This window comes from Aethalodelphis obliquidens, unplaced genomic scaffold (genome assembly GCF_003676395.1).
Source record: "Aethalodelphis obliquidens isolate GAN/ISIS:26980383/991018 unplaced genomic scaffold, ASM367639v1 scaffold10, whole genome shotgun sequence".
Taxonomy (NCBI): domain Eukaryota; kingdom Metazoa; phylum Chordata; class Mammalia; order Artiodactyla; family Delphinidae; genus Aethalodelphis; species Aethalodelphis obliquidens.
The window spans coordinates 40,825,518-40,846,828 of NW_020837954.1; the positions used below are offsets into that span (position 1 = coordinate 40,825,518).

Consider the following 21,311-nt stretch of genomic DNA (forward strand, 5'->3'; position numbering starts at 1 on the left):
CCGTGACTCTCTTTGTTAAGACAAAGAAGTGCACTGCCTTCTCAACGACCTTGGGTCTCTGCGTGTCCATCCTTTTGTTCCAAAGAGACTGAAGAGAAGCAGGAGGGAAGAGGAAGTGATTTCCTAACCAATTTAAGGAGCACATATAGGACTGTAACTCAAACAGGCAAAGTCCAGCCATTCAGTTCCAGGGTCTCGGCTACTGTTTCTCTCCCCAGACTCTCACTTTGCAGCAGGGATATTGACAAGAGCCAGTTCTTTGCTTGTCAACAACCCTCCTGCAATCCTGTTTGGAGAGGTTCCCTTTTCTCTCCCTGTGGATAAACGTGATGGCACCCAGACCCCATCACGTGTACAGGTAGCCACAGCTTTCAGATGCCAGCACCTGAGGACCTTTCTGTTCAGACCACCTTCCGAAGATTCATGGTAACTCTGGCGCTTGTGAGAGGAGAGACACTCAGAATGGTTTTATACCACAGGAGGCAACTGCCCTAAAGCCATCTCTGAATTTGGGGACGGGAAGGAGGGAAGAAGAGGAAATCCTTTTGATGCTGCTCTATAATTCTCTGTTAAAACCCTTCCAGTCACGAGGAGCTACTGGAACGTCTCCACACAGAGGGAACTGTGTACAAACAGGATGAACCCGGGTTAAGAACCAAAAACGCGGGGAAGGTTTTCAGACAGGCAGAAGTCTAAAGTAAAGTGCCTCTTTGCAGTGGGGGGAGAGTTTCATTTGTTCAGAAATGCTTGGGCGTAAACATGAGCGCAAAGAGCGTGCACACACACACACTCACTCTGAGGTAGAAAGAACTGGCCATCTCCAGACAAACACAGACTCCACAGTTTTACAGAAACATGGCACTTGTGTGAAAGGTCCTGTCTTTGCCCAGGATGGCAAGTCGGGTCCAATTCCAGCTCTTTCCCACCTGGGGTGGAGCCAGGGAAGTCCCGTCCCACAGGAGGAAAGAGCTGGAAGCATCCCATCACTCCCCTCCCACAGTTGTCAGGCCCCGTAGTCCAGGGTCACTTCCTGGAGCCCGAGCCGTGGGCGCCCCGGCTGTGGCTTGTCAGAAGCCACTGGGAGCAGATGTCTTGCACTACTGCGTCCCCACTGCTCTTGGCGGCCTGCTGCACCTGCTGGACGAGGACCGCGGCCCGCGAGTGTTCTTGCTTCACGGCGATCAAGTAGGCAGAACGCAGCTTGCAACATGTCAGGTAGGCCTGAACCTGCCAGTTGGGTGTAAGAAACAGCGGGAAGGAAACCGTCACTGACAAGTCACCAACAGGCACACAGAGAGCTCAAGCAGATGAGATACCACTTCTCACCTACCAATCAATAATTGGGCTCTTGGGCTTCGCTGCTGGCGCAGTGGTTGAGAATCTGCCTGCCAATGCAGGGGACACGGGTTCAAGCCCTGGTCTGGGAAGATCCCACATGCCACGGAGCAACTGGGCCTATGAGCCACAACTACTGAGCCTGCACATCTGGAGTCTGTGCTCCGCAACAAGAGAGGCCACGATGGTGAGGGGCCTGCGAACCGCGACGAAGAGTGGCCCCCACTCGCCACAACTAGAGAAAGCCCTCGTACAGAAACGAAGACCCAACACAGCCAAAAATAAATAAATGAATAAATTAATTTAAAAAAAAGATACTCTGTCAAAACAGATTAGAGGTTATTAGGAAAAAAAATAATTGGGTTCTTGCCTTTTATTACATTACGGCCACTCTTTAAATATTACACTGTTATTTTATAGTGTAAAAAGTTTTTACAAATAAGCTAAGAATTTCAAAAAGAAGAAGGTAGGCAGGCAGAGTCTGGCCGCTAACCACTCCCTCCAAGGCCCTCCTCACTCGCCTGGGCTCTCCAGCCTCCTCCTGGCCTCGCTGCCGACAGACTGTGGTTTTGTAGTTATCTGGCTGATGATTTGATTGATGATTGCCTCCTTGGCCAGGATGGCAGGAATAGTGTCTGCTTTTTCTAACCATTCCTGGTGCCTAGCACAGGGTCTGGCATGCAGGTGTTCAATGAAAATGCATGAAGTGAATGAGTGAATGAATGAGCCATCATACCTGCCCCCTACAATGGGCACACAGAGCCCCTTTCTCTATTTTCTGTTTCTGACCTGCTGAATTAAAAACATTTTAACCAGAAATTTTGGGAAGACAACGCACACAATTAGAAAAACTCTAAATAAGGCGTGACCCCAGGTTGATCTGACTTGCAGTTTGGCACAGAGGCAGCTCAGTTTCCTACATTCAGGACACCCTCCAGCTCAGGAATGCCCAGCTGGGTGGAGACGAGAGCCCCTGCCTTCCCTGGCCACAACCTCACCAGCACCTCCCTGGTTAGCCAGGGTTCCAGGCCAGCGAACAGCAAGGCCCAGGTGAGTTGCCTCAGAGCTCCCGCTAGCAGCTGCCTTTCTGCCGTGACAGTCCTTCTGGTGGTTGGAGGGGACTCTTCTCTCTTGATGTTTCAATGCTCCATCTTCTTTTTTTACCTTGGTCACTGAAGTCTTCCTTTCCTAAGCTCAATTACAGATAATCGCCTACAGCTAGAAGACATGTTCTGACATGTCTGAGCTCTCTGAAGTGATCAAGTCCTGCAGTATGGTTATCTACCTGCTGCCCTAGGACATTCGCTTCACCCAGGCCCTCAGCTCTGCTTGGTACCAGTGTACATTAAACAGAATATCACAAGTTGGCAGGTAAAATTCCTACCTAGAGGAGGAGGGCATTTGTCCAGAAAGTCTGGAATAGAAACTGAACGAAGCTGTTTTTTGGCAAGATCCTGTGACCTGAGATCACGTAAGTGTGTTAGAACAGCTGCTGCCAGAAAAAACCTGAAAAAGTAATGACGATGGTATAGCTTTCAGCGTCCATCTTTGCCAGGCACAAAGTCTCTGTCCTACAGAACAGGAGGATCACTGAAGGCTTGGAAAAGAACCATAGCCGGAGAATCAAGAAACCTGGGTGTCTGGCCTGGCTGTCGGGTTCTCATTTTGATTCTAGAAAAGTAATTTTCCACATTTCAGGATGTCAGAATTCCACCCCTTCCACAGGACGTCATCAGCATGTTGCAGAATTAAGTGAAGAAATGTTAAGAACAGCTTCTCCCTAACCTCAAATGAAAAATGCCCTGCAAATTCAGTCCAGGGATTAGCAATACCGCCGTGGGGAGCAGCAATGTGGCTGCGTGAGAAGCTGTTTGCCTAACATTAGTTTTCTTCACAAGGGACTCAGCTGCCAGATCATTCCGCTGCTAGTGGGCAGGGCAGGCTGGCTTGGCTTTCTCCTGCCTCTCTTGGCCTGTGGGCCTTCCTCCAGATGGCAGGTGGATTGAACCTGCGGTGAGGCCACAAACAGGAGCCGCTGGCACCCTTCCCAAAGGTTCACCGATTTCCCTCCCACTCAACAGGAAGAGCCTGCAGGCCCCAGGGGCAAGGCCTGTTCTGCAGACTGAGGCACCAACAGACATCGTTGGTCAAAGGGTTGGGTGGGTGTTTTCCTTACTGTAGAGGGTACACTTGTTCCTCCAGGATAAAGAGATGCCTGCTCACTCTGAGAACCTCATGCAGTGAGTCCATCTGAAGATGAAAGTGAGGATTTCCTAGGGCTCTGAGAGAAAACCTCCATAGGAAATGGAGAGTTGAGAGAAGCCTAGGACATGTGTGTCTTGGGGGATAAAGAAATGGGAGGGCAAAGGCTCATGTGGTCAGGTTTCTCACGTTCCCCACCTATTCCCTCCCTTCTACGCCCCTATCTGGGTCTCAGTCCCACCTCTGATAACAAAGAGGCTGAGATACAGGTTGAATGGTAGCGAGCAAAGGATAAAGGTGAAAAGGCAAGTCCAAAGTGCTGCTCCCGAGCGCTGCTGGGTGTGGAGACGGTTCTGCTCACCTTGCTGTCATCACTGTGCATCGCCTGGATCAGGCCCTCCAGCTCCTGTTCAGAACAGAGACACAGCAGTCATGAGATGGAGGGGTCCCCAGCGTGGCAGCCGGGGCCCAACCCAGCCTCAGCCCAGCCGTTCTGACTCAGGGTGGGGATGCCTGCCTGACCCTTCTCTACAAACTCATCACCTGGGAATTCCCAGGCGGTCCAAGGGTTAGGACCCCATGCTTTCACTGCTGAGGGCCCAGGTTCAATAGCTGGTCAGGGAACTAAGATCCCACAAGCTGCGTGGCACGGCCAAAAACCCCACAAAAACCAAACTCAACTCCTGCTGTAAGAGCAACAGAGGAAAGCTAATGATAACACTAAGCTTGGGAATCTGAGAAGCAACAGCAAACGAGGCCTGTCCTTGGCCTTCAAGAGAGGATGTGGGGCTTTCCTGGTGGCACAGTGGTTAAGAATCTGCCTACCAATGCAGGGAACACAGGTTCGAGCCCTGGTCTGGGAAGATCCCACATGCTGTGGAGCAACTAAGCCTGTGCGCCACAACTATTGAGCCTGTGCTCTAGAGCCTGCGAGCCATAACTACTGAAGCCCGCACACCTAGAGCCCATGCTCCGCAACAAGAGAAGCCACTGCAATGAGAAGCCTGCACCCTGCAAAGAAGAGTAGCCCCCGCTCGCCACAACCAGAGAAAAGCCCACGTGCAGCAACGAAGACCCAATGCAGCCAAAAATAAAATAAAGTAAATTTATTAAAAAAAAAAAAAGAAAGGATGTGGCTTTGTTCACCCCTCTAGGAAGCCATCGGGGGACATTTTTGCAGGCGACATGCTTCAAAGGCCACCTGCAGGCCCACGATGACCTCCTCTACAATCACAGGGAGAAACTCAACTCTGTCCGTCTGGAGACACTTCCTGGTGCCAACAGCATCAGACAATGGGATGCTGAGGGATGGCCTCTGGATACAGTGATTATCACCATGAATTTTCTTTCCAGCGAAGGGTTGATTAGTGAGGCCATCATTACAGAGGGGTCAGAAAGACAGAGGGATCTTGTAGAGTTTCAGGTACAGTAAGTATGGGGAAGAGAAAAATAAAGAGGGGGATGTGAAGACACTGAAATAGGCAGAGGAGCTGAGAGGTCTGGGGGTGAGCGCACCTGGGGTGGAATTTTCTTGAATGCTTCCAAGCAGTTGAGGAGGATGGTGTCCCCGTCACTTCTGGCCGCCATGCCTGACTCGCTGACACACTTGAGCAGCTGTCGGATCTCACTGTACTTCTCCCTCTCCACCAACTGCCGGGCGGCTTTGCAGTAGGTTGCGGCAGCGTCCAGCTGGAAGTCCTAGAACAGAACATGGGGTGATGGGTGTAGGGAGGCAGGGACACCAATGGCGGGAAGGAAGGTGACATTTACAGCGCTCCCACTGGGCTTGGGGTAGACAAGACTGTAGTCCCAATAGAGAACATACATAAAAAATCAGCAAAAAGTTCTTCTCTTGGAGCTCGGCAGACATTTAGGAAGCATCCACAAAAATCATAACTTTGATACCTACACTGGTACATCTCACGTGCTGTCGTGTCACTTCCTGAAAATATTCTAATCAAATGCCCAAGACCAGTTCATTCTCTCTCTAACGAGTCACCTTTCTCTTGGAAAATGGATGTCGGGGGCTGATACTGGCTGCCCTGGACACTTGGTGCTGTTAAGAGATGCCTTGGTGTTAGGAAACAGACCAATTCACCAAAAGACTGATTTGCTAGAAACTACCAGATAAACATGTTGTTGCCTTGGGGTCTTTGCCCAACAGGGAAAATGGGTGGGAAGAAAGAAATCTGTCAGATGGTTTGTGGTCTTTGATCCTTTAGATGCACACTGCGTGAAGACCGTGTCTGCCTGGAGGGTGACAGGCCTCAGCGTGCCTGTGTGTCACTGTGTGGTGGGGAGTGGTCTGGCTTTTCATGGTTTTGGCGCCCTGTTCCATCCTCTGCTCCAGTGCCGCAGCTGTACCCATGTCCTCGTATCACAAGCAACAGAAAATGTATGCCTCGAACAGGCTCCTGGGCAGTGGCCCCTCCCCCTGAATAGGACCCCCACACCGCAGCCCCTCTGCCACCTCCTCCAGCCACGCCCCCCACAATGAGGACAGCTGTGTGGAACTCTCCTAGACCTCGTTTCGGGTAGTTATTTGATAGCTTTTGATGAACTCGTCATTGGTTGCTTGGCTTTTGGCAAAGTGGCCTACGGTCTTGAATTTGACCCAGTTCTGTAACAGCCCTCTTGTTGATTTCATCCTTGATGTACGTGTAAATCTGCTTTCCTTGGTATAAAAATTTTCTGAAGAATGATCTCTCACAGAACTGTGGTCATGTGCTGATCGCCCTCGGTATAATCCTGAGTAATCTGAGTCATACCTGCAGAACCCGGAATGCAATTCCAAAACCATCTTCTACATTTTTCCCTCCTAGCATGACCTGAAAATGAGAGGGAAACGTGCTTAAAGAAGCAAGAATTACTGGAGCAGCCCCTCAGTCACGAACGAGGCCCTCACTCGTTCAGTTATTCAACAAATATTTGTGGAGACTCTACTGAGTGCAGGCACTAGCGATACAAGCGTAATCAAAACGGACTCAGTCTCCAGCCTTCCGGGGCTCTCATTCCATCGGGGAGGCAGCCAACAAAAGAATGACTGAAATAATGATAACTGGACGATTACAAGTGTGACAGGCGCTCTGAAAGAGAACAGCCTGCCGGAGGTCTGACACATCGTGCATACCTTGCAGGCAACATCCATTTTCATGTGGTTGTTTCCAAACAGGGTTGGCAGAGGCAAGGGGGTGATCTGAGAGGTCCCAGCACTTTCGCAGCGATGTAAGAACCTGGTCACTTCCATCTGCAGCTGAAGTGTGTTCATGTGCCTACGGTGACAGGAGATGCACAGTCTAGCCTCAGGAGGGGCCTCAGGGGTAACAGGGCCAGGTGACTGAGAAATCATAATAGGATGGCAATGGAAAAGGCAGAAGAAAGGACGCGGAGGGAAAAGAGATCCAAAATACCCTCTGAGCAGTTACGACAAGACGAAAGCAGCTGATGAGTGTTTACGGAGCATGGCGTGCTACTAACAACAGCAGCGGCTGAGAGAGACGTGAACCCTGCCCTCCAGAGTTCAGAGGCTAGAGGAGAGGTGGGTAACAAGCAGACACATCGAGTATCTAGCGATTGGGACTGTGAAGGGATAAACGGTAGCGGTGGAGCATTTACTTCAGATGTTGTTTTCTCAGCAAAAAGGCTGAGAGGAGGGAAGGACCTGGGGTGCTGAGGAACCCCCGGAGGCCAGGGTGCCTGACACGCCACGAGAAAGGAGAGAGTAGCATGAGGTAAGATGGAGATGCAGGCGGGGGCCAGATCACCCAGGACCTCCTTTGCGTCTTGTAAGGGGTAGGGGCTTAGTCTGACTGTCACATGTGACCCCAGTCCCTGTGCCTCCCCTACTTTCCTCTTCTCCTACAAGCTCCTCTGGCGGCTTTCCAGGCTTGTACCGGACACTGTCATCCAGGAATGATTCCTGTTAGGTGTGTGCGTGTATGTGTATGTGTTTGTTTCCCAAGAGTTCAGAGATGGGCAAGAGTGGCTGCATCACCGACAGACCCTCGGTTCCAGCCTTTCTGCCCCACCCCAACTGCTCCCTGAACCCCAAGTTACCTTGACACATCAGCTGCCGTCATCTTCTTTCGGAAGAAGGTGGTTTTCTTCCTTCCAGTACGGCGGGAGGTTTCTTGGAGGTAGATCTTCAGGTGGTCCTTGGCCTTAAGCAGCCAAGAGAGCTTCTCTCCCAGCTCCGTATATGTCTTTGCTTTGTGACTGAAGAACCGAATACAGGTCATGGCGGCCCGGATGTGGTCCTGGAAGAGGAAAATGAATGTTTAGGTCAAAGGAGATTTGGAGGGTTGGGGGTGTGAGGAGAACTCTGATCTGATATTCCCCCGTGAAGCCTGGCTGCCAGCACCCTTTCTCTCAGAGGCCCAAGAGATCCCAAAGTGAACTGACTGGCTGGGACCTTAGGTAGGACGTTATTCCAGCACAAAAGAGATCTTTAAAAAGGAGACTTCTGATTCTCCATTTGACTTGCCTTCACTTTGACTCTGGCGTTGAATAAGCCAATTTCTCTGTGATCTAGCGTTGGCCACCCTCAGACAGATTGGAAGAAACATGATCCCTCTCCTTTCATGCATCTTCTGTAAAAACACTTACTTCTCCTTCACACCTTATGAATTCTGCATTCGTGCCCCATGTTTATCTTGAAACTACCGTATCCCTCTTTTTTATCTTTACATTCCCTGAATTCAGAAGAATGCTATTACTGACAAGATTAAAGTCTGCCTCTTTAGGATGAGAATGGAAATCCTGATATTACATAAGAATGCTAGAGAGTAACGTGGATTTGCGGTAGGCTTAGTCAAGGAGCAAAAGGCCAGGAACCAAAACGACAGTCTCGTTCCCTCATCCTGCACAGTCTCCCCACATGACAGGCCAACAGGGACAGAGGTAGAAGGCAGGATGGGGCTGCTGTTACCTTCATAAACTGCTGTAGCTCGTACAGAATGTGGTAGTAGTTCTTCTTCTGTAAATGTTGGCAGGCGGCAATCAAGTACTTTCCCCAGCTTTCCAAGGTTGGATCAATGGATTCTAGCAAGTTTTCTAAAACGTGTAGCTTCCCACTTTTATAGCTTGGCTGGAAGATGCCTTCTATGAAGATTTCTGGGGGACTCTCCTGGAGCAGGGCAAAGCAAAAAGTCAGAAGTCTTGAGCCTGGTTCTGGCACTGTCTGGGACCCATTCTGAGTTTCCTTCCACTCACAGCCCTTCAGCATCCTCCCACAGCGGTGCGTCTTATCTTTTTGCACATCACAGATGGAACCCTTTGAGAATCCCGCCCGGGTGACTGCTCCCCTTCTCTCCTTCTCCGTACAGAAAAGTTCCTTGAGTCATCTGCACTCCAGAGTTCCAGAGTTATCTGCACTCCCTGTTCCAGAGTTATCTGCACTCCCTGTCTCCAGTTCCTCTCCGGTGACTGTCTCCTGAACTCACTCACATCTAGCTTTTGCACCTACAACTCCATTGCAACTGCCCCTCAGGTCACCAATGACCTCTATGTTGTTAAATCTAAAATTCTTGGTCCTTGTTTTCCACCTGCTCTGTCAACAGCTTGTGATACAGCTGATGGCTTCCTCCTTGAAAAATTTTCTTTATTTGGCCCCCAGGTACCACCCCCACCAGGTTTTCTTTCTGCTTCTCTGGCTACGCCTTCTCAGTCTCCTTTGCTGATTCCTCCTAATCTCTCCAGGGCTTAGGAGGGAGCTGTTCTCTTTTCTTTGTTTTTGGCTGCGTTGGGTTTTTTGGCTGCGCGTGGGCTTTCTCTCTAGTTGCGGCGAGCGGGGTCTACCCTTCGACGGGTGCGTAGGCTTCTCATTGTGGTGGCTTCTCTTGTTGTGGAGCATGGGCTCTAGGCGCGCAGGCTTCAGTAGTTGCAGCACCCGGGCTCAGTACTGGTGCCTCACATGGGCTTAGTTGCTCTGTGGCATGTGGGATCTTCCCGGACCAGGGATTGAACCCATGTCCCCTGCATGGGCAGGTGGATTCTTAACTACTGTGCCACCAGAGAAGTCCCTGTCCTCTTTTCTTTACTCACTCTTTTGATTTCATAAGTCTTAGGGCTTTAAATTTATCTATCTGCTGATTATGTCTAAATCTCTATTCCCAGCCTGTTTATTCTTTCTGAACTCCAAAATTGTATACCTAACTTATACCCAACTGCCGACGCAAAAAGTCCTCTTTGGTATCTAGAGAACAATACATATTGATATAAAACTGCACTCCTGATTGTGTCTTCCCAATCTGCTCTTTCTGCAGTCTTCCCCTTCTCAGATGGCAATTTTGTTCTTCTATTTGTTCAGGCCAAAAACCTTAGCCATCTTTCTCTGACACCACAACATAAAAGTCATTAGCAAATTCTATTGGCTCCACCTCAAAATACATACAGAATCTGTATGTAGCTGACCACTTCTCACCACCTCCATGTGCCATCCTGGTCCAAGTCATCATCACCACTTGCCCGGATGATTGCAATGGCCTCCTCCCTGGTCTACCATCTTCCACTCCTGCCTCTTTTTTGACTAATGACAACCAGTCAACCTGAGTGATTCGGTTAAAACATAAGTCAGATCACGTTACGTCTCTGCTCAAAATCTTCCAATGGTTTTCCTTCTCACTCAGCACAAAGCCCAAGTCCTCATAATGTCTACAAGGCTCTATATGATCTAGGCTCTGTTAGCTTTCTGACCTTATCTGCTACCACCCTTTTCCCCAGCTTACTCTGCTCAAGCTGCCCTGGCCTTTGCCCTTGCTACTCCCTCCACCTGGACCGTGCTTCCTCCACAATCTGCACAATTCATTCCCCATCTACTTTAGGCCTTTACTCAGATGTCATCTGTCCTGGGCACCCTGTCTAAAATTACACCATCCGTCCCTTCCCTCTCCCCCACTTTACTCTTCTTATTACTTGTCACCTAAACTATATATCTTATTTATCTTGTTTATTGTCTCTCTCCCTACTATAATGTAAGTTTTATAGAGCAACTATTTTTGTCTGCCTTTTTTTTCTTCACTGTTGTGAAGAATAGTCCTTGGCTATTTAATAACTATTTCTTGGGTGAATGAATAAATGATAACTATCATTGACCAACTCATCAGGAAAGTGCAAACACATACTAGTCTGCTCACTTCTGAAGTTCATCTGTGGTTCAGAGACCATGAGTCATAAACCCCCATTCCACAGTCATAGAAAAGAAAACCATTTGGCCATTCAACCCCTTAAGAACTTCCATTTTGGGACCTCCCTGGTGGCACAGTGGTTTAGAATCCACCTGCCAATGCAGGGGACACGGGTTCAATCCCTGGTCCAGGAAGATCCCACATGCCGTGGAGTAACTAAGCCTGTACACCACAACTACTGAGCCTGCGCTCTAGAGCCCTCAAGCCACAACTACTGAAGACCTCATGCCTAGAGCCTATGCTCTGCAACAAGAGAAGCCATCGCAATGAGAAGCCCGCTCGCCGCAATGAAGAGTAGCCCCCGCTCGCCGCAACTAGAGAAAGCCTGCGTGCAGCAACGAAAGGAAGACCCAACACAGCCATAAAAAAAGAACTTCCATTTCATCCATTCATCTATCCACTCATTCATTCATAACTGGCACTAGGCCAGGTACTTGAAGACACCAGGTAAGGTAAATATGGGCCTTCTCGCTCCAGATGCGAAGACACGATTGTAAACAAATAGTTGCAATCCAGTGGGATAAATACAGTAACAGAGTTACGTTCTAGGTACAGTGACAGTTTATAGGAAGAGATGAATGCTCAATACAGAGGGTCTGGAAGGATAAACAGGAATTTTCCAAGAAAACAAGGAGGGGCAGGGCATTCTAGGTACGGGGAAACAGCAATAAAGACTCATGGAAGTAAGAAAGGGCATGGTACAATCAGGAAAATTTAAGTAATTTGGCAAGTCTGGAATATAGAGCATAGATAGGATTTGCAGTGAAAATAAACTGGTGAAATAAGGGGGCCTGATACTGTTGGGTCCTGCATTCATGCTAAGGAATTTGGACTGCATCTTGTGGCCATGGGGATCCACTGAAGGCCTTTTAGAGGGAGGAATAACATGAATTAAGAATAACATAAATAACATGTACTATGTTTTAGAAAGCTCACTCTGGGGCAGTGTGGTGGGTAAGGGGTGAAAAGGCAGGGAATGAGGCTGGAAACACCACGTCTTCCATGCTCTAGGCATTCAGTCATAGTTTTCACAATATTTTTTTCTGTTGTTCCCCACCTGCTTGAGAAGGTAAGATACTTCAGTTCAGGGTAGCTGTGATTACAGGAGATAAAAAGAAGCCTTCTTTCCTAGCTCTGACGAATGTAAAGCAGGGGCAATGCTGCCGTCAGCTTTTACCAAAATAAGTAAGTAAGCAGCTTAACCCTCTGGAGTGGTCATCAGTTAGAAGCAACAGAACCGGGTGAGGTGAAGTAGCTTTACCTCCAAACTCTTTTGGAAAGGAAACAGGTTTTAGCAATTAAATGCCAAATAATATAACTTTTACAATATTCTTGACACCCGGTTAAGACACGGTAGCTACGGCAGTAGCGAAAACACTTCCCTTTCGCTGTCCTGTAGGGGTATGGTTACCACGACTCTGTACTGTTGACCCACTTGGAGGAATCCTAGAAGATATGCCTATTTGTAAACTTTCAATGGCCGCCATTTTGGATAAAGGCAGCAGATTGGAATTAAAGCATAACTCAAGCTCCTTTAATTTTATATGAAATTTGGTACTAATCACTCAATTCCTCAGAAAAATTGCATGGGACTTTCAGATAAAAAAGAGAAGGCCAAAGAGTCATGGTGAAACAGAGTCCTAACAATGGCTCCAAAGAAATAATGCACTTCAGGGGTGCCTTTGCCCCCTGTGGGAGGAGGGCAGAGGATGTCAGAGGAAACAAAGGAGGGCACACTCTCCTTCTATGAGATACTTGTGGCCCCAAATTTAGGATGTGGCTCATGGGTGCTTCCTGGCCTTTGTGGTAAGAACCCTGAGTGGACGAGCAGTGGGGTCGGCAGCAGGACACAGCCCAGAGCAGGTGGGAAGTGTGTGGAAACAGAGAGATTAGGCAATTTGCTCAAGGTCACACCACTTACACCAAGCATCTCATTCCAGAGACCATGCTCTCAGCTATTACTTGGTTCTGCGAAATGTTCTGGGAGAAGGGGTGAAATTTGTCACTGCCCGTCAGAAGGGCAATCTGGGATCCAGGTTAAGACTTTCGCACACTCATCAAATCATGGTTTGTGCAGATAGACTCTGCCGTTTGTGTTTTGTTTTGTTTTGTCTTTTGGCTGCACCATGAGGCTTACAGGTTCCTAGTTCCCCGACCAGGGACTGAACCCGGGCCCTCGGCAGTGAAAGTGTGCTGTCCTAACCACTGGACCACCAGGGAATTCCCTAGAATTTGCCATTTGGACCTGACTTTGCCAGAGATGGTCTCATAGCTCAACCCTGGGGTAAGGTTAAGGGGGGTGATTGCCTCCATGAAAGCTGGATGGGCCAAGCCAAGCGGGCAAAGCAGGCACTGCCGTGTGAGAACCAGCCACGTCTGCACGTCCCACCTTGTGGAGGAGGTGCAGCAGGGCTTCCCGCAGGCAGCTGTGCCTCACGTAGAAGCTAATGATGGCCAGGCTGGTGCTGTAGTTATGCAGGTAGAAGAGGCATTCTTGGTAGTAGGTGTTGTTCATGATCTTCCCTTCAGGAATCACCTCCAGAGAGAGGCTCTGGGTCCGAAGGGTAGCTTCCAGCTCTTTCAAGGTGGCCAAGTAATCATCATCTTGCTGCCAAGAGAGGACAGAGTGTGAGGGAACAATGGAACTCAGGGAGTTCTCAGCAGCCGCTGGAAATACTGTTTTCAAAGAATATTTAACAATGTGGAAAAGTGCTCACTATTATACAGTTTTAAGGGTAGAAAACAGGCAGGATATAAACTTCTATATATTATAAACTGTACAACACCAATTAAATCAAAAACATAACCAAAAAAATTCACTAAAATCTAAATATTGCTTAAGTCTGGGTATGGGATTATATGTGATTTTCATTGTTTTAAAATTAGTTTTCTTTTTTTTTTTGAAATTTGACTCTTTATGACTTATCTAAGCATATATAATGGAAAGAACGAAATCCAAACCTGACAGCTCTGAGCCAGGGCTGCCACTGTCAGCTGAATGGAAGCTGATACTTTCCCCAGGCCATTACTGCCCCTGGGCCTCCCCCTGGCCCTGGAGCCCACCCTCTGCCTGCTGTGCTCTTACCACAGATAGAAGTGGCCTCGCTGTGGACTCCAGGTACTCAACCACATCCTGTACCAGTCTTGAGCCATGACTCAGCTGATTGAGGTCGAGAGGGGGCTTCAGACAGCGACTAAACTTCTCCCGTGCGGCGGTGAGGTTCCCAGCTTTGAGGCAGGCCATGCCCCAAGCGTGCCATGCCCCGGTGGTATCAAGGCCAGTCTTTGTGGAGACCTGGAGGAAAAACTGCTCCTTTTAGGGGGAGGCACCCACAGCCATGCCTGAGGGTCCCAAAGACCAACTCTATCCCCTTGGTGTCAATCATTTCCCTCCCCACCACCCCACCTGCCATTACTCCCACACTGGCAAACTTGTCATGCCTTAGACACTCCCCATGGCCAAGGACAACTAGAGGAGGTAACTCGTTGGGGTAGATGTCAGCTTTGTCTTTGCCTCACCTCAACGCCCAGTTGGTAGTACTCAGCTTCCAAAAGCTGGTTCCTTAGCCTGGTTACTGCGGCTGGTTGCAAGATCTGATCCAGAGATGGCACGTGGCGATAGGCAGCAGCAACTAAAATATTCAGCACATCTACCTTGCTGATGTAGCTACAGGGAGGAAAAGGGCAAGGCAGTGAGGCTCCACAGGGTCATCCCAAGAACGGGTGCTGCTTAAAGGTTTTCTATTTCATTTCCAATGTGAAAATGAGAATTGTGAGGTACATGGGAGAAAAGACTCTGGAGTCAGACTCTCGGAAACTCAACTCTATCACTTAGTGGCTCTATGACTTTGGGCAAGTTAGTTAACCTTTCTCAGCCTCAATTTCCTCATCTGTAAAATGGATAGAATAATGGGGAGTTTTAAGGATAAAATGAAATAACTGGAGGAAAAGAGCTTAGGATGGTGTCTAGAGCTTTGTAGGCACTCATCAAACGTTAGCTATCAATACGTGGAGTACAGATGCTCATGGACACTCAGGTCTCCTATTTTGAGGCAAGGCCTTTATACCGACGCTGGGAGCTCGCAAGCTACCCGTTTCTTTTTGGTTCTCTGGAACCCTGCTTGCTTGGGAGAGTGTATATGGACCGTATCAGCAGCCTGCACTCCTGGTCAGTACAGAGGTCACATCACTACCATCCTTTGGAGATGCTGCTGGGCAGGGCCCTCAGATTCGAGTGCCCTGGACCTGACATCCTTTCTCTGGGTTAAGGATGGATTCTTGTTACTAGGACTGCTGCCTTTGATCTTATTCCTGACATCTGGTGATTGCAAAAACCTTATAACAACAGAGCCCAGAGAGCTGTCTGGGATCATTCTGTTTAGTCCTGCCTGAGACAGGCCTACACTCAAGGTTCTTGAATCTTGTATCATAATTCTATCAAAACCCCCTGCGGATCCTGACTTGTCCACTGATTTCCCTGGAAAGGGATTCAGTACATCAGTGATTCTCAACCTAGTGGGGATGGGCAGGGGAGAGCATAGTGTGTAAAAGCAAATTCGGTATCATAATGTATTGGACGTGTGTAATAGGTGGTGTGAGTTTTGTTTTTAAACATTTATTTATTTGTCTACAGAAGAAGGTATGAGTTAAAAACAGCGGAAAAATACTCTGCAAACCAGGAGTTCTAAACACACATGAGAGACGAATCTACTATCATCAGCAACTGGGCACAAGTGCAGTGATTCCCTAGAGTGAGTGTACCGATTCCAGGGCTGGGAAGAAAGGATGTGTAATTTGAAACCACTGCTATTAAGTGTCAGAGAAGCCCATGGCACCTGGGGATGGGTGAGAATGCCACTGAAGCAAGGACTTCCTTAATTTCTGCTCCCTTAACCCAAAGTGGATATTTCCTCCATCTACATTAGATTTTGAAGGAAGTATAGGACTTGCTGTTAGATTTGTTCTCCAGCCCCCATCTAAGTATCCTTTTCTGTTAATAAGATTTTATCTCATTTATGTTTCTGATAGTTGAGAAATATTTAGATATATCTTTATTTTTGCCTTAAATTCTACCTTTTGCTATATAAAATGGTTTCTGTTCTTTCCTTCCCTTCTCCATTTCTGATAAATTGGTAGAGTTTTGGTTCTTTTCATGGTTATTTAAAAAATTGTATTTAACATATTATACAGCTCATTTTTCATTTGTCAACTTGAAAAATGATGTAGAATCTTTTGCCTCTTGATATGAGTGAAATTAACTCCTTTATATTTCCTTCCACTTTCTGTCCCACCTCCTTCTGCCTTTCTCAACCTTCTGGTTTTTGTTAGTAAGAATAATAAAACTAACATTTTTGGAGTACACAGGCTCAGTTCTTAGCCCTTTATATGGATACAGTACTCTCACTTTACAGCCATAGGAAATAAATATTATTATCATCCCCATTTTCTAGAGGAGGAAACCGAGGCCCAGAGTGGTTAACAGACTCATCTAAGGTTACAGAGCTAGGAAGCGGTGAAGTTGAGAGTCACTGCACTCTCTGTTATCTGGTGAGTTTGCAGGCCAGTACTCTGGGCAAGTGCCTGAGGCACTGACACGTCAAAGAAAATTATGCTCTTTGCTCTCAAATCTGGCTAGGACTGAGAGCTGGGAATGCACGTGAGTCACACATCTGGGTGGATAAGCCAGAAACTGGGAGTTTTCATTGTCAGGTTAATGAATGAAGGCAGAGCAGGCTGCGTAGGGAGCTGGGGCCTAATCCTCACTTTTCCATAGAAACTTCTACTTTATGACTCACATTCCTCCCTGGGACTTAGGGACAGACCAGTCCGCAGTGCGCTTTATAGATCTGTTACCCAGAACTCCCTGAGGCCACAGTCTGAATTTGGTCAAGGCTAGGGTAGAGGACACATCTCCTTTAAAAGGCAGAAAGTTCCACAGAGACTAAAGGTGCTCTCCAAAATTGATGTGCATTACAAATTAACCCAAGTCTTTCTTTCCAACTGGAAAAGAAAGACTCTATAGCTAGAGAACCTGCCTTGAGGATCCACTCAGGGAAAGAGAAGCACACAGGCTGTCAGCGTAGGGTGAGGAAGACTGCTTGTGTAACAGCATTTCATCAACGTCAAATGGAGACGCAAAACAGTTCAGCATGTCTTGTCAGAGGACTGGGAGGTGAAAACCCACAGTAGGGTCAGAAAAAGAAGCTGGACAGACATGACCACCGTGTAAAAGAAGAGAGACTCATTTCCACTTACCTGTCACAAAGAGCTAGGTCCTGGCTCCGGCCTGCCTTGACAAACATCATCTTGGCGCTGAAGAGCAGCTGCTTCATGATGTCTGTGAGCAGCCCCGCATCTACCTCCGGGTTGGTGAGCCCCTGGGACAGCCTGCAGCAGTGCTCAATCAGCTGGTGGCCGCAGGCAACGCTGTCCTGGTGCAGATTCAGGATGGCGATACACAAGGAGGCGCTGGGGGCCTGGCCCAGGTGGACGAGGAGAGAAGCACACTGTGAGTTCCCAGACCAAAGCAGTCTTCAAATGTAGCTGGGAGGGGGGAATTATTCTTCCCGTTTCACAAAGCTTGAAAAACCCTGGAGGAAGGAGCCAAAAATCCCACGGCACAGCAGAAGTAGAGCTAAACATACTTCAGAAGTTCTAAGTAGCACTGGCAAAGCTCTGGCTGCTAGGTTTTTGTCTCCTTACTGGGAGGAAGGCAGCTGTGTCCACGTGTTACCTACTTCCTGGGAATGCCTGTAGGTGCCCTTCTTTCTTAGTCTACTGTCCCACCAGCACAGGTGCTCCTAATGCTGGCTTGGACGATAGTCACCTTGCTTGTCTGGATACCTGCAGAAGTCTTTGTTTCAAGCCACTGCAAACAGTGCTGCTAAATGAATATTCCTAAAGCACACTCGGAAACCTTCCATGGCCCTGATGCCTACCAGGTACATATATCTTACTGCAGAGTACAAGGCCCTACACATAAATAGCCTGTTTCAACCCTACCTTTCCTACCTCTCTATTAACACCCTATGTTCTCTCCAAATTAAACCACTTCTAATTCCCCAATCATTTTTGATACTGTGCCTTCGCTTGGATGTTAGAGTTTGGAACTCTTTGCCCTTCTCCTATCCTCACTCCACTCAGGACACCCAAACTTCTGCTTGTCAAACTCCTACCGCACTTCCAAGGCTCCTCTTAAATGCTACCTCTTCCACGAAGGCTTTCCTGATTTCCTCTTGTGTATTTCTCAAGCTGTTCCTCATTTTCTGCTTTAAGTGGTTTACTTGTCTTAGCTCCCATGATATTACACTGTGAGCAAGTGAAGGCCTGCTTGTGTCTGCCCAACTCTGCATTTCCTGCCATGCTACTACACATCCTAAGGAAACTCAAATGACCGTCACATTTTATTGCTATTACCTGCTCATAGTAAAATTCACTCCGCACCAGCTCATTTTCCTCCTCATTCAGATCCAAAATCCATTCCACCTCAGCTGCTTTGGGGACTCTCACCACAGCTGAGTATGGAGGGCTTTCGCTCTTGGGGCTGTCTGGTGCTGAGAAGACAAATGCCGTTCATGTGTCATTCACTGGCCAGTAGTCCACTCTAGCCCAGCCCAGGGAGCCACGAGCTGCAGGCAGATCCCTGCCTGATATCTTAGGGCCCTTTCTCTCCTTTTGGTCTTTTTTATTTCCTTTAGGAGACCACCTTGGGTACCTCAAACTTTCTTCCCCAGGCACAGACCTGGAATGAGTGTTACAATGTTTGTCACACAAACTTGCTGCTTCACACGAGAAACTCTGAATGCTGCATGCTTCCCAAATGGAGGGATGAACCATTGGCTACTCTAAAAACTAACCTGCCCAAATTATTAATAGTGATTACCGAGGGGAAGGAGGGAGCATTAGAAGGCAGGATGGTGGTGAAGGGAAACCTAGTGGGGGAAGGAAGAGAAATAAGCTACTAAAAGTTAAGGACCAAATTCTTTGGCTGCTGGCCTCCTCGATGCTGGAAGCTAATGGGCCAGTGTGATAGGTTACTATGATGACAAACCTTAAGGGAAATAGCCTGACAGAAATGCCAAGAATTTTCTTTGGTCAACCTGTTGGACTGAGTTGTCATTGAGGGTGTCAGTTGCAGCAGATATGCTGAAGGACGAGCCAACTTGAGCACAGAGACAAAAAGTCACAGGGAGGGAATTCCCTGGTGGTCCAGTGGTTAGGACTCCACGCTTTCACTGCCGAGGGCGTGGGTTCAATCCCTGGTCGGGGAACTAAGATCCCACAAGCTGGGTCGTGTGGCCAAAAAAAAAAAAAAAAAAAAAAAAAAAAAGTCACAGGGAATATGATTCAGCCTTACCTCCTGGTTGTCCTGGATTCTCCTCTGGCGCACTGGAAACAGAGAAAGAAAAAGTGAAATGCTTGAATCCCTCCTCCTGCTCTTTGTTTTGAGCTTAGTGTATAGCACTGACATTTACTGTTACTCGAATGAGATTATCAGGGAATCATCCAAAACTCTTTTCTCTCCCTCACCTGTCACAATCAACCACTTACCATTTCTTGCCCGTTCCATTTAAAATACCTGTTTAAATGTCCCCATCTCTCTCCTCATCCCTGCCTCAGAGAGGGCCCTCATCATTTAATGCTAGAGGCTTTGCAGTAGCTTCCCAATTGGTCTCCTTGATTCTACCAAGCTATTCTCTACTTTGCAGGTACAGTGAGCTTTCAAAAATGCAAATCTGGGGACTTCCCTGGTGGCACAGTGGTTGGGAGTCCGCCTGCCAATGCAGGGGACACGGGTTCGGGCCCTGCTCCGGGAAGATCCCACGTGCCACGGAGCGGCTAGGCCCGTGTGCCACAGCTGCTGAGCTTGTGCTCTAGAGCCCACAAGCCACGGCTGCTGAGGCCCGTGTGCCTAGAGCCTGTGCTCTGCAGCAAGAGAAGCCCACAACAAAGAGTGGCCCCCGCTTGCCACAGCTAGAGAAAGCCCGCGCGCGGCGACGGAGACCCAACGCAGCCATAAATAAATAAATAAATTTATTAAAAAAAAAAAAAAAAATGCAAATCTGGGGCTTCCCTGGTGGCGCAGTGGTTGAGAGTCTGCCTGCCGATGCAGGGGACACGGGTTCGTGCCCCGGTCCGGGAAGATTCCACGTGCCTCGGAGTGGCTGGGCCCGTGAGCCATGGCCACTGAGCCTGCGCGTCCGCAGCCTGTGCTCCGCAACGGGAGAGGCCACAACAGTGAAAGGTCCGCGTACCACAAAAAAAAAATTAAAAAAAAAATGCAAATCTGGTCATATTATGCTTCTGCTTAAAATTCTTTTATCAAATTCTTTGATAGCTCCTCAGGGTAAAATATTCCACATTTGCAGTTTAGCAGACAAAGCTCCTTATGGCTTCGCTGCCTCTTGAGACCATCTCCTACCACCCATGACCTCTGCTCAACCCATAAGAGTCCTCCCCACACTGCTACGGGCTCTGATCAAGTTCAGTTGGTGCCATCAACCACTAAATCCCAATGTCACAAGCCAGAGCCCAGGTCTAGCATCTGCACGAGGAGCCTTCTGGTCAACCCTGGCCCATGCTTCAAAGAGCAAGCTCTAAGCCTCTCTGCCATTCCCTAGGTCCTCCCAGCTCAGCTGCCAGCCTCTGAGTCCAGAACCTTAGCCCATCACCCACCTATTTACACTTCCTCAAAGGACCCACATTTTCTCCTGCCCCTACCTTGGCAGTTGTTACTCCCACTTTTGGGCATGCTCTGTTTTGGCTTCTTTTCCTACCAACTTCTCATCCTCTAAGTCTCAGACCAAGTGCCACACCTCTAGAAAACCCTCCTGATCACTGGGCTAAGCTGGGTGTGTCTCCACACTGCACTTACCCAAGGGCTCTGTGGTCTGTGTTTTGGCTGTCTCCCCACTAAAATGGGGGCTCCTCGAGGGCAAAGTGATTATTGCTCAGTGATTGCTGAATGAAAGAATCCTCACTGATACCAACTGCTCATTTCAAATCTCAGCAGTATGATAAATGGGTAATTTCCCTGTCCCCCACCCAGAGGGAGGCAGTGGTATGCCAGGGTCACAGAAACTGTGGTATGAACACGGCATGTCTTCCTTCCTATCAGGTCAGTAATCACCATGGTAAATAATGTTAAAAGAATGTTCCTAGTAAAAGAAACACAAAAATGCTGTTGAGCTACTGGGCAGAATGTAAAATCCCTTTAAGTCTGTTAGTAAAACATGAAGAACTCAGTGATTCTGCTCTTGGAGAGCTGCTTTGGCTCCTATTCCCACATGCTCTAGGAGTCTTAGTTTCACCCTCCTCTGCTGCTAGAAGAAGTAGAAAAAACTGAGCAATACTGGGCCGGCAAACACAGTCTTGACCTGTCTTGCCAGAGGCACGAGCAGTTTCTGAGGCTTGTTCCCAGCTGAACTGTGCACAGGAAAGTGTGTGGGCTCTTCTAGTTGTGGATAACAAGCCAGAATGATGAGCTCAGTGAGAGCTGATGCAAGTGAGGCCCCAACATTCAGTGTCTTTTGGAGTCCAGCTGAGACCAACTGAAGCGAGAGTGGCTGGAAAAGAGGTGAGGTTGTTGGC

General features: G+C 48.3%; 1 protein-coding gene across 7 annotated transcripts in view; it reads right to left on the reverse strand.

The window, feature by feature from the left end:
- Positions 1-336: 336 nt before the first annotated feature.
- ZFYVE26 (zinc finger FYVE-type containing 26) overlaps positions 337-21,311 on the reverse strand; it is a 61,331-nt gene continuing 40,356 nt past the window's right edge. For 4 of the 7 annotated variants that reach the window (XM_027111585.1, XM_027111588.1, XM_027111587.1 and 1 more), the window contains 13 exons: positions 19,078-19,109; positions 18,138-18,274; positions 16,977-17,197; positions 14,241-14,388; positions 13,807-14,016; positions 13,111-13,329; positions 8,465-8,662; positions 7,594-7,793; positions 6,668-6,809; positions 6,306-6,365; positions 5,053-5,235; positions 3,899-3,943; positions 833-1,227 (listed from right to left, as the gene is read on the reverse strand). In XM_027111585.1, the coding sequence (XP_026967386.1) occupies positions 1,024-1,227; positions 3,899-3,943; positions 5,053-5,235; positions 6,306-6,365; positions 6,668-6,809; positions 7,594-7,793; positions 8,465-8,662; positions 13,111-13,329; positions 13,807-14,016; positions 14,241-14,388; positions 16,977-17,197; positions 18,138-18,274; positions 19,078-19,109 (1,999 nt within the window). In that variant the 3' untranslated portion in view covers positions 833-1,023. Of the gene's footprint in view, positions 1,228-3,898; positions 3,944-5,052; positions 5,236-6,305; positions 6,366-6,667; positions 6,810-7,593; positions 7,794-8,464; positions 8,663-13,110; positions 13,330-13,806; positions 14,017-14,240; positions 14,389-16,976; positions 17,198-18,137; positions 18,275-19,077; positions 19,110-21,311 lie in introns of those variants that run through there. The other 3 variants (XM_027111586.1, XM_027111589.1, XR_003433709.1) reach the window with 3 other exon arrangements.